We start from the raw sequence: 15,539 nt of genomic DNA on the forward strand, positions 1-15,539 counted from the left end.
GTCCGCCAAAAATGCACCCAGATGACTTGTAACCTGTTAGCAAGGTAATATTTTTTTATTTCTCTTTTATTTTTAATTTCTACTCCTACCCACCACCACTTCAACCACCCTTTCCCCCCACCCCAGCCCCTCCCTCTCCCCTCCCCGACTGCAAACCCTCATGCCAGCCCATACCATCCTCCCCACTCCCACCACCCCAGAACCCCCCACTCCCATCCCCTAGCAGTCCCCCACTCCCTCCACCCCCGCACCCCCCTCGCCACTCCCAACCCAGCAGCCCCCCAATCCCCCAACCCCACCCCTCACAGCAGCAGCCCCCCACTGCCCTAACACCCTTCGGAACCCCCCTCCCCTAACCCCCGTCGAAATCTCCCTCCCCTCCCCCTCGATTTTCGCGGCAAATGCCTCCCCCATAACTTCCGTTAGAATCGCTTTTTTTGTCCTTCAGTCCCCCCCAAACCAGTTGTTTTTGACCTCTTCCTTCGTTACAGTATGAAGTCTCTCTCCTTGATGCTTTTTCGGTGGTGGTTTGCTGGAAATCGAGGGGGGTGCAAGTAGGGGTTTCGAAGGGGGTTAGGAAAGGGGGGAATTCGATGGGTGGTGGGTGGGAGGGGGAGGCTGTTGGGGGCCGCTGGGGGTAGGGGGAGGGGCTGGGGTGTGGGAAGGGTGGTAGTGGGGGTGAGGGAAGGTGGTAGTGGGTGGTGGGATGGGCATAGGAGAAATATGACCAGAGGAGCTGAGAGTGGGGGGGGGGGTAGGAGTTTTGGTTTACTGGTTCATCCAGTCATAATAGGTAAATGGAGCATGTTTGGCAGACCTCCTCAATAGTTGGGGGTATTTAAAAATAACTCATAGTTGGGGGTATTAAAATCGGACGGGCCAAAATTGGGGGTATTCTGATCCATTTTTCCTTTGTTTTTACAAGCCAAAGCAATTGTAATTCCTCTTTACCATTCAGTGAAATTTTCTCCACTAAATTTCACAAATACAAGTGAATTAGCTTGATTTTCTGAAGGTCGTACAAAATAAACACTTGAAGGATTTTGTGTAAGCTTAAGTGCAGAATTTAGTGTAGGAATGTCAGAATTTTCAGGCATTTTGAGAAGAGTTTTGGAAGAAAAGTGAGAATCAATGGAAAGAAAACGAAGATCAAAGAGAAATTTAAGAATCAAAGAAGAAAATCAATCGAAAGACAAGAATCACATGAAGAATTGCAAAATCAGATAAAGAATCTCATAATCAACAACAAAATTTTCAAAAATTATGTAATAACAACAAATCTCACAATCACAACAATCGAAGAAGAAATTCAACCACAATTCGATCAAGAAACAGATGATCAAAAGGAAATTCGACAATAAAATGAGGTATAGATCAAACCTAAGAATCTCATAATCAGAAAACAAAAATTTCAGCAAATTTTCGGCTAAACCCGAATCAATCAATCACATGGGAGCTTAGCGAGCTCTGATATCATGTTAAAATTCATGATTTGATCAGCATAGAAGACTTATAGAGAGAGAATTTTAGAGAGGAAAAGAAAGAATGTGATTTCATTCAGTAGAAGAATTATATTATATTACATCACTTGTAATGACAAAGCATCAGCTTATATAATGCTGATTGGATAGCAGAAAGGAATTGTGTTATATGACTTGAAGATGAGAGGTTAACAACAAGTTACCAGTTATAACTAACTGCTTGTAACAAACTACTGAGCTAAGCTAGTTAAGCTGGCAAGTCAACCATCAAGAGGGTCGATATCTTCAACAAATGGGTTATACACCATATCAGTTAGTACGGGTGCAATATAAAGCCTATGCACTATTACATGGACTCTAGGGTATCGGGCACCTGATCCTCGGTAAGTTTTAGTATGGACAAACTCAGCTGCATTAGTTCAGGACTTGTCGACCCAAAGCAAGCCCACCAGACTATCAAAAGCATCATCAAGGATATTCATCTCTTACTGTATAACTTAACAACCTTTTTTTAATCTTAACCTAGTATACGGGTCCGAGCGTTGCCTCGCGTGGTATCTTTTCCGAAATTGATATTCATTTTTTTCCCATTCGCATAAAAATATAATAAAAGAAAACTCAACATCTAAAAGATACAAATATAGTAATTTGGGCATTTAAAGCATGATTAAGAGTTGGTTGAAATGGTAATTGTGTTACGTAAAATAGCCAGAAGTCATGAGTACAAATCTTGTTGCAAGATCCAAGAGAAGGCAAAAGTAACATTGTAGGTAATTGTCAAAATGAGGTTTCATTCTACGAAAACTTTATCACTAACACAGTGACTCAATATTTCACTTAGTTTGTAATAGTTAATTGTTGGGCTAATAGTTGTCAATAGTGTATTTGTTTTAGTAATTATGTTCCTAATTAGTACTTGCTTATTCTGGCAATGCCACACAAAAAACTGGCGGTAGAGTTGTCTTTAAGTAATACTTCACCAAGCAACTATGCTTTTTGTTCAATGTTATATGATTCATCAATGAATATGTTCCAGCAGCTTAGAAATTCAGATCTTCGCTATTGCAAGTCGTAACTTACACATGCTTACGGATGTTATAGCTTACGAATGAAGATGCAAAGATAATTGCATGAAGGTAACTAGAGTCCCCCCTCTTGTTTAGACAATAATATATCTGAGTTATGATGACTTGTTTATTGCGTTTATGTGGTTGAACTCACAAAGAATGAAAATAATGAACACAAGTAAAGGAAGGACCCATCAAATATGAATCACATGTCGTACCAATTGGTTGCTACATGAATTACCATAGCAAATGCTTGACAAGTACCGACCATACTGCAAACAATGCACGCCTAATCGAAGGATATCTGTCCTTGCATCAACGCCTGCATTTCCAGTGCCATACTTGAGAAGACCTTTGTTCTCACTTTCATGGCAAAAGTGGAACTCACCATACTGAGTATTGCCAAAAGTGCTCATATCTCGAATCCAGCTGAAATCTATGGGATCTTTAACAGACTTCAGGTATTTACAATCTTGAATCAAGAAGCTCCAAACTTTTGGAGCCATAATTGATATACATTTGTGAAATTCCTGGGATATGTCTTCGAGAGCTTTATTTTGAGTTTGTCCAGAAGAAACACTCGATTCAAACTTATGCATCAATAAACACCTAGGGCAATTGACATCATGAACATCTGAAAGATGTTGAGATTCACTATTTACACAAGAGTTCCATGAAGGACTTCTACCAACACACAATAACGACTCTCCGGCGTCTATCCAGAATGTCGCAGCAGAAACAATCAAAGATGGCTCATACATAAAAAGATGATGTGTTGCACCAGCAAGCAGCAAGCTATATGCTGCACTAATCATCCTCATGTCAACACTCTGTAAACGCATTTCACCAAAACCAGCACGGATCTTATATGTAGAAATCAATGTGGTAAAGGCACTTAAAGAGATATAGTGGAGTGGTAACAACTTGAAATATATATGAAAAATTCCTCTAGTTTGCTCCACATGATTTAAACAGCCTCCAGAAAGGAGTTTTTCAACTTTCTCACAGCATGATACAGGATCACCTAGCTCCATATACTCTGCTATAGTATTATCCAACATATACCTCAACTTCTCAGTCACCTCTTCCTTGTTATGCTTGTCCAGTGTTTTTGAGCAATTTTCGTGGCCAAGACAGATTGTTTCCTGAAAAGAACATGTCTAAACTGTCAAACTAACCTTAAAGATAACTGATGAATTAAAATGTTTGAACATGCTTGAACAGGCAGACAGTCAAATAATAAAGGAAACATAGATGGCAATAGAACCATTTTTTAACATAATTACTTAAAATAGCCCCATAATTACTTAAAATCACCCAAAAAAATTGAAATTACATTCATAACCTTTCCTTCTTTTTCTTAAATCACCACCGTCCCCTCCTGCCAAGCTGCCACCACCACCGCAATCTGCCTCCACCACCGCTGCTTTGGTCGCGCAAATGCAGGCGAAATTTTTTTATGCCATGGGAGAACGTCCGCAGTGGACGTTCCACCCATGGCCCGAACGTCAGGCCATGGGTGGAACATCACCAAAATATGACACTTCCAACATCGCCCCATAATTACTTAAAATCGCCCAAAAATAAATTGAAATTACATTCATAACCTTTCCCTTTTTTTTCTTAAATCACCACCATCCCCTCCTGCCAAGCTGCCACCACCACCGCAATCTGCCTCCACCACCGCTGCTTTGGTCGCGCAAATGCAAGCGAAATTTTTTTATGTCATGGGCGAACGTCCGCAGTGGACGTTCCACCCATGGCCCGAACATCTAGGGGTGTTGGAGGGGTGTTGAGCTGGGTTGGGGTTAGGGTTTGGGGTAAGGGTATAGGTTTAAAATTAGGGTTAGGGTTAGGGTTAGGGTAAGGGTAAGGGTTAGATTAAGGTTAGGGTTAGATTAGAATTAAGATTTAGGGTTAATAATGGCAAAATCGTAAATAAAGCTAACGATGACTTAACGACAGTTAGAAAAAGGGCATCTGGTGCACAGTTTTGAAAAGTCAGGGGTATATGGTGCATTTTTGGAACATTAAGGGTATATTGTGAATTTGTTAATTTGTCAGGGGTATTTGGTGAAAAAACCGATTAAAATATTATTTAGCTTTCAGTTTTTATTATATTACCCACTTTCCCATAAACAAGATGACTTCGTAAACTGCCCACATTTTCTCCTTAATAAACAATTCTTAATGGTGTACCAACTTCAATTTTTAGTTATGATTTAATACAACTAAGATCTCACTTATGATTTCTCCTTAATGTTTGTACTAAAAAGAAATGGAAACTCTTTTTGGGACAAAGGGAATAATACTTAATTCCATAAATTCAAATTTTCTTTTTTTACATGTGTTTTCACTTAGCTTTTTACTTATTTTGTTTTTCTTTTTGACTTTACTAGAACTATTATGGCATCTCAATCTCAACAACAAAGTACTAGAACTATTATGGCATCTCAATCTCAACAACAAAGTACTAACATTGGCAGTAGCACGAGTAGTGGGTTTTGGTACCGAATCATTGCATAGGGTTCTTCTTCCCCATTGTGAAGGTTTGGGACAAGATTAGAAAGATAAGGGGCCATATGAGGAACTTGGAATTATCGTTGTAACTTTATTAATGAAATATGAACATCTAGTTACTCTATTCTTAACAATCCCATCGCTCTCTGAGCCCCTTCCATCCTCTTGGCAAGCTACAGTTAGGCAAACTCTTGTTGACAACACTATGCAAGTCACATGTCTAATGATTGCATGAATGGAACTTAGACCTTCAAAAGCATTTTGATGGTACGGATGCACACAACATAATACATAAGCTGAAAAGTAATGCTAGATTGGAAAGATTTGAGGCTAATCATAAGCTTCTCGAATGTAAGTTAGGGGAAAGGAAAGTTTGTTGGTGTGCATGTGTTCAATATGATTGGCCATTTCAGATCATGGAAAAAACCGGGGCTTCGTCATCCTTAAGAGTTGGGGATTGACATTGTGATCAATTCGTTGCCAAAGGGTTCAAAAACGTTCATATGAACATTAAAATGCAAGAAGGGGAAGCAACCTTACTGCATGGCATGCTCATTCAGGTTGAAAGAAATACGCCTAACGAACCAAAAAAGTGAACACAAGGATATTAATTTCTTATGGTTCATAGGGGGAAACCGTTCAAGAAGACCGGAGCTCCCATGAAGAAGGACAAAGGCAATTAAGTTGCCACACTTATGAAAAACCAAAGACCACTCATAAAGCAAAAGTACTAGCTGAGTATAAGTGCTACTACTTTCACAAGATTGATCATTGGAAGAGGAACTACCCAAGTATATGGAGGATAAGAACAAGGGTGTATCTACTTCAAATATCTATATTATAGAGGTTAACTTAGTAAATTCTGCTTCTTGGGTATTTGATACCGCTTGTGGTTCTCACATAGTTTGTAGTATGCTCAGAAGAAGTGGATAAGTGGCAAAAGGAGAAGTATATTCTTGCATTGGCAATGGCGCAAGAGTTTGCCAATGGTGCAAGAGTTTGCCAATGGTGCAGAGTTATTGTGTTGGCAATGGAGCAAGAGTTTATAGTCTACTTCACCTTTAGGATTAGTTTAACATATGTTGTTATGTTGGAGCAATTACTAAGAACATTATTCCGACTCCCATTTCAGATTCCAAAATATTTTAATTCATAATAAGAGCATCTCCAATGGTTGTAGCTAAGGACTTGTTTGCAATTTACTAAAGTTCTTGGCTACTACCTTGACCATTGGAGTGGACATGGTAAATTAGCTTGGCCCAATTTGCTTAACACAAAGATTGACAAAAAGAAAGCATATGATTGGTTAAAATCAATAAGTTTATTGGCAAGTGGGACTCATTACATGATAAGCTAATACCTAACTATTGGAGTGCAAATTAGATAGAAATGAAAATGGGTGGAAATCATATGTGGCACAGCAAGCTAATTTGGCAATTAGCTTGCCATTGGAGATGCTCTAAAGAATAATTGTTATTCTGCGTAATGCAATTATATATTATATGTCTCTGCTAAGTTATCAAATGGTTTATATGGTTCAGATTTAGAAACACACGTCCATAATGTAGACAACAAGAAACACAAATCAAATGACTCAAAGCCAAACCTATGGCTTTGTCGATTAGGCCACATAAGTTTAAAATGCTTTGAGAATTCCATCACATTTTTGGATCTAATAAAAATAAATTTGAGCATAATAATTAAAAAAATGTTTGATCTTTTCCAATCAATTAATATGTATATATTAAATACACAAATTAATCCATAAATCAAATCCTTGGCAATTGAATAAATATAATAAAACTAGCACATTGTCATGATCATGAAACACTATGCAAGAAGTTAAAACTCGTACCACTGTATGAAAGTATAGATGTATAGAGAGGAATTTCATGAAACAATTTTCTAAAATCTATCATAAGATCGCTTGCATAACAATAATATGAATCAGGCTACAAGATTAGGAATAGCAACCTCTATAGCGTAAATTCCACAAGTATGCTAGTCATGTTAATCAAAGAGCTCAACTTGCTGCTCTTCTACTTGGTCCACAAGCACCAAATGGATACCTACGTCTACTAGAACAAAGGAGATTGAGCATATTCACTCTTTTGCTTTGATGGGTAAGGGATGCCGATTTTGAGTAGTTGGGGTTTTCTCCGGTTCTTCCTATCTTTTTATGTCAGAAAGTTACTGATTAACCTTAATCCCCTAAACCCTAAAATTATAATATGGGCTCTTAGTGGCTTATTTTGTGTGACCCCATAGAAATTTAGTTAAATTACTTGGAGGCTCAATCTAGTTACAGCATACTATCATAATTATTCTTTAGCAAGTAGGTACAAATTACTAAATTAATATAATTATTATCTTAATATTTTCTATATATATTTAGTAATTGTCATAAATGCTTAAGACACAATTCCTTTGACCTAGCCCATTCTCCTCCCCCCTCTCCTGGTAAAAATAGGAAAGCATGAAATGGCATACCAAACAAACCATGGAGCTCAACTTAGAAAAGGAGGAAAACAAGAGGCGAGGGGAGTGTGGACCGGGGAGTTAGGCGGTAACTAAACCATTTTAGAGCTAGATCATCTGTGAATTTGCTACTTCCCAAAAAGTCTTTAATTTTTATATTCCTAGTCCACCAAAACTACTATATTGGTAAGACAAATTAGGACGGAAGGCAATATAAGCCTCCTATAATTCTTTTGGATCATCTTGACTGCGTAGAGGATGGCATTGATTGGAAGGTGTCAAAGTTAGACCTCTAGGATAGGGTCACATTACCCCCCCCCCCCAAACCACCACCCCAGCTTACTATTTATTGGTCTACAAGGAACAATTACCTTCGAATTGTTCATGAGACCAACTGAAAGAGTAGTGCAATGACAGACTTGGACCTGTCTGAAGGCTGCCAGAGGACACATAATAGTATTCATTTGTCTTTTTACACACTGGCACGATGTGAGAGAAGGTAGAATCATCAGACTCCACAAACATCTCCAGCAGGATCTGCAAGGTGTCTGGCCACATACCAGTTACCAGTCGCCAATTGCTTGCAGTTTGCCAGCAACCAGCATCTAGTAAGCTAGTCATCCGTTTCTCAGTTCAAACAATCGCATATGTAGTTTCTCTCTGATTTATCCCCTCAAGTATCCAAACCCGGAAATTAAATTATTAGTTAAATCATGGCATAAGAGGATGCAGCCAATACATATTATATACATGCCCTAGAAGTCAATTAGTAAATTATTAGTGCTTCTTGAAAAGGGGACCTACTTGCAGAGCATGATCAACATATGCTTGAGGCACTGCGCTGCACCGTTGACAATTACAGAAGAATTTGTATTCCAAAAATAACTCAGATTGCCTCAGCTCCTATGAAATTGACGCAACTCATGTTAACAAAGATAACAGCAACTTAAGAACATCAAGGAGTTCTGAAAGTTCTTAGACGAAAAAGAAAAATGGCAAAAACCAGCATCGCATAAAATATGGAGCTAGCTGAATTGACATAAATCAACACACAAAAAATACAAAAAAAAACTACCAGATATGTGTACTGCAATGAACTAGAAATTGCTAGAGGAAACCAGATTAATTCATAAAAAGTATTTCCCTAATGCCATTCATAATAAGGTTAGCATCGATGTCAGATTGCAGTGGAAGAAGGCAAACAGTTCATTTCAGTTGGCCAATCAAATTACCCACTCAAGCAGTCTAACGTTTAGCTAAAGAGAATAGATTCAACTATCTTTAGTTCATCAAAACCATATTTAAAAAAAGTAACTCTACTTCATTATATATCACTTTGCATAATTCAAACTTATTCCTGTCAGCAAATTTTCAAAAGCAAAATACGCTAAATAAAAGATACAGCCAACTACACCGTAAGAGACGTTGATGGAACAAGCATAAAATGCACTAACTCACCAAGGAAAGAAGCAGGGAAGACGATAGTCCAATCTTTCTAGTATTTCAAGTCTGCTGATAATGTTAAATCTGTTAATATATGCACCTACGAGTTCTCTTATTATTGAATTTTATCTGGAAATCAGACATAGAAATTTGGCAATAAGCAATTATTAATAAAATTACTTAAGAAAGCAAATTTAAGAATTGCCAAGATATTCCCTCTTATGATTTGACTTGTGAGCCTATGCATACACCCTCATATGGTGTAATGAAATGATAATTGGGAGAGGTATTTCAGGCAGTTGCATTACAATTCTGTTGCAAGTAACTTGAGGAGGAAGCCAAAGGTGTTAGTTACGGGGAAATTGCTATAAATTGAGTAGATTATAGGAAAAAGAGGCATGTGGAACGTTGTTGAGAGTTTAGTAGATTAGTCCGAGTTGGAACTCAGACTAATCTACAAGCAGCATAAATAAAGAAAGCAAGTCTGCCAGATAGTCCGAGTTCCAAAAGATAAAGACGAAGTTTCCAAAGTCCTAACAACCAGCAACTTTTTCTCCAATTAAAGCTGTTCAAAAGGTGCTTTCACTCACCAAGAGTAGTACTCCAAGACAAAAACAGAGCAGTTTGTTTGATTTCAATTGAGAAAGAGTGTGTTCCAGTGACCCTAGATAACCAAAGCCCATCATAATCAACAAGACTCAGAATTGAGCCTGGTCCTGAAACATCTTGCCTAACATGGGGTTCATAGTTCTATCAACCATCCACTATAATGATAAAGAAAAACAGCAAATTTATCAGATTCGAAAACTTCTCTCCCTCATGTATTTCAGCATTCCATCCCTCACTGCAGTCACGTCTATGTCTTCCACAAATGCTCACTCCTACAACTTTACCATCCTCCATGAAACTCAATTATACTCTTTTTTTATGAGTTAAGGAGGGGTTTTAGCTAATCCTTCGTTGACCCGGATTTGAAAATGTTTACTACAGTAATTTGTAGAAACAGAAATCTCACTTCAATCAGAGATACCACATGGAAGAGAATAGTTCATTTGACTTCCACTTTTGCACCACTTTTATTTGCCAAAAATCAGAAAACTAGGCCATCCTTTTCTTATTCTATCTAGTTTTATCAAGGACATAATCATGCTATCAGAGCCTCCACATCCTCTAACTCTCACTTCCAGTCATATGGGCTTTAGTAGCACATGAAACTATTCCCTTGAAGAGATTGAACAATGTCGGATCATGAGTAGTCAGTTCCCATCAAACAATACATTATGAACATAAACAATGGGGTGTAAGGTCTTAAATCAAACAAATCTTTTTACGGAAACTGTTCTACCTTTGTTCCATTCAATTTCCTCTTGTTCTCACGCCTAATCTCGAGCCTTGACTTCAGTACTCCAATTTTGCAACATTATGGAACAATCCTCCTGCATTTGCTGATTGATGGACAATGATACCTTGTTGCAGATTAATAATACTAGCTCAAATCTAGAGGGTAGTAGTTCCCTTCACACATATTGTAAACCTAGCATAACTATGCACAGAACACAGGAGGCTCCTCTGACACCGTCAATAACGTTTTGTGTTTTTCTTCCTTCAATCATTTCTTTGTGATTTCTTTCCACCCAATTTCCATAACTCTAAATGTATCGAAAACTTCTTAGAGGTCTCCAGTATTCGGATCAGTAATCCAATGCTACAACGTTACAAAAAAATACTCTAGCATTCGCTGACTGATGAGCTCGGATACCTTATTTCAGATTCATAATACCAGCAAAACCAAGAGCTTAGTATTTCCATTAATACATATAGTATAACTCGGATAATACTGCACAAAACATATATGATGTATAGCATTCTCCTTTCCCACTGTCAAATACAATTTGAGTTTTTCTTTCTTTTAAATTATTTTCTTGAGCCCTCAGCAAAAGACAAACAAGCTCAATCTTCAGAACCCTTCTGAAGGAATGAGGGTGGCCTTCAGAGTTCAGGAGGATAACCTCCCAAACCCCTTCTCTGATGTCAACATCCCTACTAAAAGATAAGCTGCAAGTGTTTTAAATTTGATATCTACCTTCCTTTGATCCTTCTCTCTTTTTATCTGTCCAAGCAAGACCTTTCTCCTCTTATTTATGTGAAAAGATCATTTTACAAGTCTTTGTAAGCTTTTGTGTTAGAGTTTAAACTCCCTTACCAAATAATAGCAAGTTTGTAAATTTTAGGTCCCAGATTTATAAAGTTGTTCAAAGACCCTGAAATGAAATTGATTTCCCTAGACTGATCTGGCAGCCAGACCTTGTAATACCATGTCTAAGCCTCTAAATCTAATTTGCCAACCCAACACTCCCTTTTCAGAGTACACCATATAAATAATCTCTACTAAGTGACTGACGTAGTTTATAATCAACCATTTCAAAAATAACAAGAATACCCTTAATAGAAATCACAAATATATTTCGAAAGATGTAATAGTTTTAATATAAATATATATAAAGTTCCTGTAGTAAAAGTTGCAAGCTAATCCATCCAGTAAAGAAGCTAGATAAAACGATATATTCACATTAAACAACTTCTTTCTCCTATTACTTCAACTGCACAGTACAATGCCGAATACTGTATTCAACTCAATTACCAATATAAAACTCCTAAATTCGGCAAAAAAACACCACTACAGTCAGTGCATTCAGTCGCCAATAATACGACACACTAGCATAATCAGTTGCACTAATTTGAAGAAACCACAAAGTTATCCAGCCGCAAGGACAAACTAAGCATTTTAACAACGCTAAAACATGATATTTCGAGAGTCAATACCAAGGCATATAGTTTTCGATCCATATTCGTGCAACACAACATACGAAAGAAGAGGGAACCATTATTCATTATTATTCAACAGAAAGATTAAACCTAATAAATCACAGAAATGCTAGAGAAATTTACCGTAGGCTGCAACAAATCTGTATACGTAATTGTCACCTCTTCACCACTTTGAATTCCCTTGATACTTCTAACTATTAATCTTGGACCATAATTTCCAACTCCTGCATCATATTTGAAGTTACAGAAACATCAAACCCCTTGCTACAATAAGCTCAATTTTCAAATGCAAAACAATTGTAATTTCAAAACTGACCGTTAGCCAAGTCAGAAGTAGTAGAGTCACCTTCATCCTGTTGCATCTGCAATCAAAACCACCAAACAACACTTATAGTGAGACAAGAATCAGCAAACACTAACACAAAATTCATCATTTCAAAAAATAAACTAGTACTTCCTTTGTTTTTTTTTTTTAGTTGTCACACACTTACACTCCTTGTTTTCATACCATCCAATGCATTAATTTGATCAATAATATCTTTACTTATGCATAGTGGAAAATTATACTTACAAAGTTATTATGAAAATACTTCCTTTGTTTCTTTAGTTGCAACAATTTCCATCATCTTTAGGTATTTTTATTTAGATGCAACATCTCCTTTCTTGGTAAAGGTTTTGGGGCAATTTGATCATTTATATCATCACTTTACATATCCCACATGCAAAAAACATGAACAATTAGATAAAACTTTACTTTCTTTAGATTGCACTTGACTATGTTATTTCTTATCTTACACGAATAACAAATTGGCCAAGGTTTATTGGTGAATAGTAGTTACTATACAAGTGTAGCATCTAAAAGACGGAGGAAATATATACTTGAGCATGATCACCGCAAGGGAAAATCCGCATGGAAGAAGAATCATCATAACCTCCATGAAGCGGCAAAGCAGGAAGAAAGCGAAAACACGAATTGGGAGAGCAAGTATGATTAATCCAAGAGAAACGCCAATCATAAACCCCAATTCCAAGCCTCTGACCATATAAAGAAATCTCAACAGCATTAGTAATGACAAGGCACAAAACAGTAACAGCCTCCTCCAATTGAAAACCTCGATCATTCGAATCGAAGTCGAATCTGAATCCCCTGGAGGCGACGACGATGGCGTTGGCTCCAGCCTTAACCTTACTTGACATGACTCCATCATCGTCATGACAAGTGAGGTGGTGTCGATTGGTGAGGAGGCGGAGGAGGCGAGGAGAGAGAGAGGAGGAGGAAGGTGAGAGGAGGTGGAGGAGGCGAAGAGAGAGACGGAGGTCGGAGGAGTCGGGGTGAGGGTACAGTGAGGGGTTAGAGTGGAGGAGAGAGAGAAGCCGCTGTTCGGAAGAAGTGGTGGTGGTGGTGGAGGTGGAGGTGGAGGTGGAGCAGGTGGTGGAGCAGTAGTGGAGAGAAGAGGTGGAAGTGGTGGAGGAGAGAGAGAGGAAGCAGGAGGAGCAGTGAGAAGAGAGAGAGGAGTCGTAGAGAGAGATTGCAAGAGGTGGGAGTGGGAGAGTTATGTCCGTTCCTATTTCTATGTCTTCTTTTGCTCTCATTTCCATCTTTCTTTCTTTCTTCTTCTTCGCTGGTTTTTCTTATTTCTCGCCTGCTGCACTCGCCGGAAGAGAAGAGGTCGCCAGCCACTGTGTGAATCTGTGTGTATGCTTTCTTGTCTTGTTAAAACCTTGTTGAGAAAAATCATATGGTATGAAAACCTGAACCAAGGAAAAAGAGTACATAACATATGAAAATTGGCAAAAGAGGTCTACACTCTGGGCGATGATTTTTAAAAGTTTTGAACTATTGATGAACATATAGGTATCAATTTTATGGGGTCTTAACTTTTAGCGGGTATCGGCAACTTAAAACTGATGATTTTAAAAATAAAAAAATTCTCACCTAGTTCCTATTTCCCTCCCTCACTTGACTCTTTAGGTGTGACCAAAGTTAATAAGGCTCGCTAAAAGTCAAAGACTTCCTAAAGTTGGGACCTACACAGATTAATCAATAGTTTAGACCTCTTAAAAATTATCACCAAAAGTTGAGACCTCTATTGTCAAGTTTTTTTTAAAAGATATGTAGAAAAAGAGGTTAGGATGCCCTCCGCATGAGGGGAATTCCTAACTTATCGTTTACAATAATTTTATGGAGGGTTGATTCGGGAAAGGGGTTTACAATGAATTCAGATGAGACTAGATGACCGGCATTTGTATCCAATCTGCCGCCTTGTTTGCTTTACGAAAAATATGCCTTATGGACCATGATCGAAATGCATGAGAAGTTTCTGAATATCTTTGACAATGTGAGCCATTTGCCACGGCGGATCCACATACCATTGACTGCATTGATTACTTGCAAATTGTCCCCTTCAATCTCAATATTGGAGATATTATCCTTTATGGCTAACAAAATACCTTGATGCAGGATCGAGGCTTCCGCCATGTACAATTGAGAGATGCCAAAATTAAGTGGGACGACCTTGTGAACATTACTATTGTGACCGCGGATGATAAATCCTCCTGCAGCGGAGAGGTTACGGACCGAACCATCAAAGTTTAACTTGAAGGAGAGAGGAGGAAGGGGCGTCCATGCAACAAGGGTAGGGGAACAATGAGGAACTGGATATTGGGGGGGAGTGGTGTACCTGAAAAGGAGAATTAGAAGAATTAGAAAGATCTATGGAAGTCCTAAGACTTCATTCTGCCATGCGGAAGTTGGCTTTATGAAGTATACGGTAAGGATTTAATTTAAGATCTTTAAAGATAATGTTATTACGCAGTTACGCTCCTTCCAAATAATATACAAAAGTAGATAAGTGAATTCGGCGATGTTAGTTTTATGAGGGCAGAGGCGTTGTGAAGTCGTGAGTATCGCCTGGTTGCTTACTAGAGAAGGAATCCAGTTTTTAAGATCTTGGAGTTGACAAAGGTCCTTAATTTTGCGGCATTGGCTAAAGAGGTGGTTGATAGATTCATGATGTAAGTTGCAGAAAGGACAAATATTGGACAGAATGATTTTGCGTTTAGCTAGTATATCTCTAACACTGATGATTTGGTGGCGAAGTTGCCAGAGGAATATTTGGAGTTTCGGCGGTATGTCAAGGCCCCAAATCCATCTAAATTCCCATTTTGTAGCATTGGAGGGTAGGTTATGAGCTAGTCAAGCAGATTTGATCGTAAAAGAACCTGAGGAGGTAGTTCCCCAAATAATTTCGTCCAATAAGGGGGAGTGGGGAACGGGGATCCCTTTTAAGTGTTGTATTATATGCTGGGGGAGCAACACATTTAGTTTGTTAAGATTCCGTGAATAGTTTAGGAGAATGAAGTGGTTGACTTTGAGGTTGGTATCAATTTGTGTGTGGTCGAGATTAAGAGTTTCCAAAAAGTTGATGTCTAAGCACAAGTTATGAAGCCAAAAAAGAATTTACCTACCATTACCGATTTTCCACCATATCCCTTTCTGGAGTAGTGGACGTTGTGAGAGGATATGGCGCCAGATTGGTGAATATTGGGTCTTTGGGCCATAGTTGAAGAAGGAGTGGTTTGATAGATATTTTTCCTTCATTAGTTTGACCCAAAGACTATTTTTATCCATAAGGATTTTCCAACCTAATTTTGCAATAAATACTTTGTTCACCGGGAGAGTTTTCCTAATTTCGAGGCCCCCTGTCTTTTGGACGACAAATTT

General features: G+C 38.3%; 1 protein-coding gene across 2 annotated transcripts; it reads right to left on the minus strand.

The window, feature by feature from the left end:
* Positions 1–2,607: 2,607 nt before the first annotated feature.
* Positions 2,608–13,566, minus strand: LOC104895933 (protein SET DOMAIN GROUP 41). 2 transcript variants are annotated; one of them, XM_010682582.4, is made up of 5 exons: positions 12,695–13,564; positions 12,132–12,177; positions 11,939–12,039; positions 8,351–8,449; positions 2,608–3,693 (listed from the first exon to the last, which is right to left on the minus strand). In XM_010682582.4, the coding sequence occupies exons 1-5, from the start codon at positions 13,412–13,414 to the stop codon at positions 2,743–2,745; spliced, it is 1,917 nt and encodes a 638-aa protein (XP_010680884.1). In that variant the 5' UTR covers positions 13,415–13,564; the 3' UTR covers positions 2,608–2,742. The 2 variants fall into 2 exon arrangements, with proteins under 2 accessions (XP_010680884.1, XP_010680888.1); XM_010682586.4 differs by lacking the exon at positions 8,351–8,449 and having other exon boundaries at positions 12,695–13,566.
* Between the last annotated feature and the right edge of the window lie 1,973 nt (positions 13,567–15,539).

Source organism: Beta vulgaris, chromosome 1 (assembly GCF_026745355.1).
Source record: "Beta vulgaris subsp. vulgaris cultivar EL10 chromosome 1, EL10.2, whole genome shotgun sequence".
NCBI lineage: Eukaryota > Viridiplantae > Streptophyta > Magnoliopsida > Caryophyllales > Amaranthaceae > Beta > Beta vulgaris.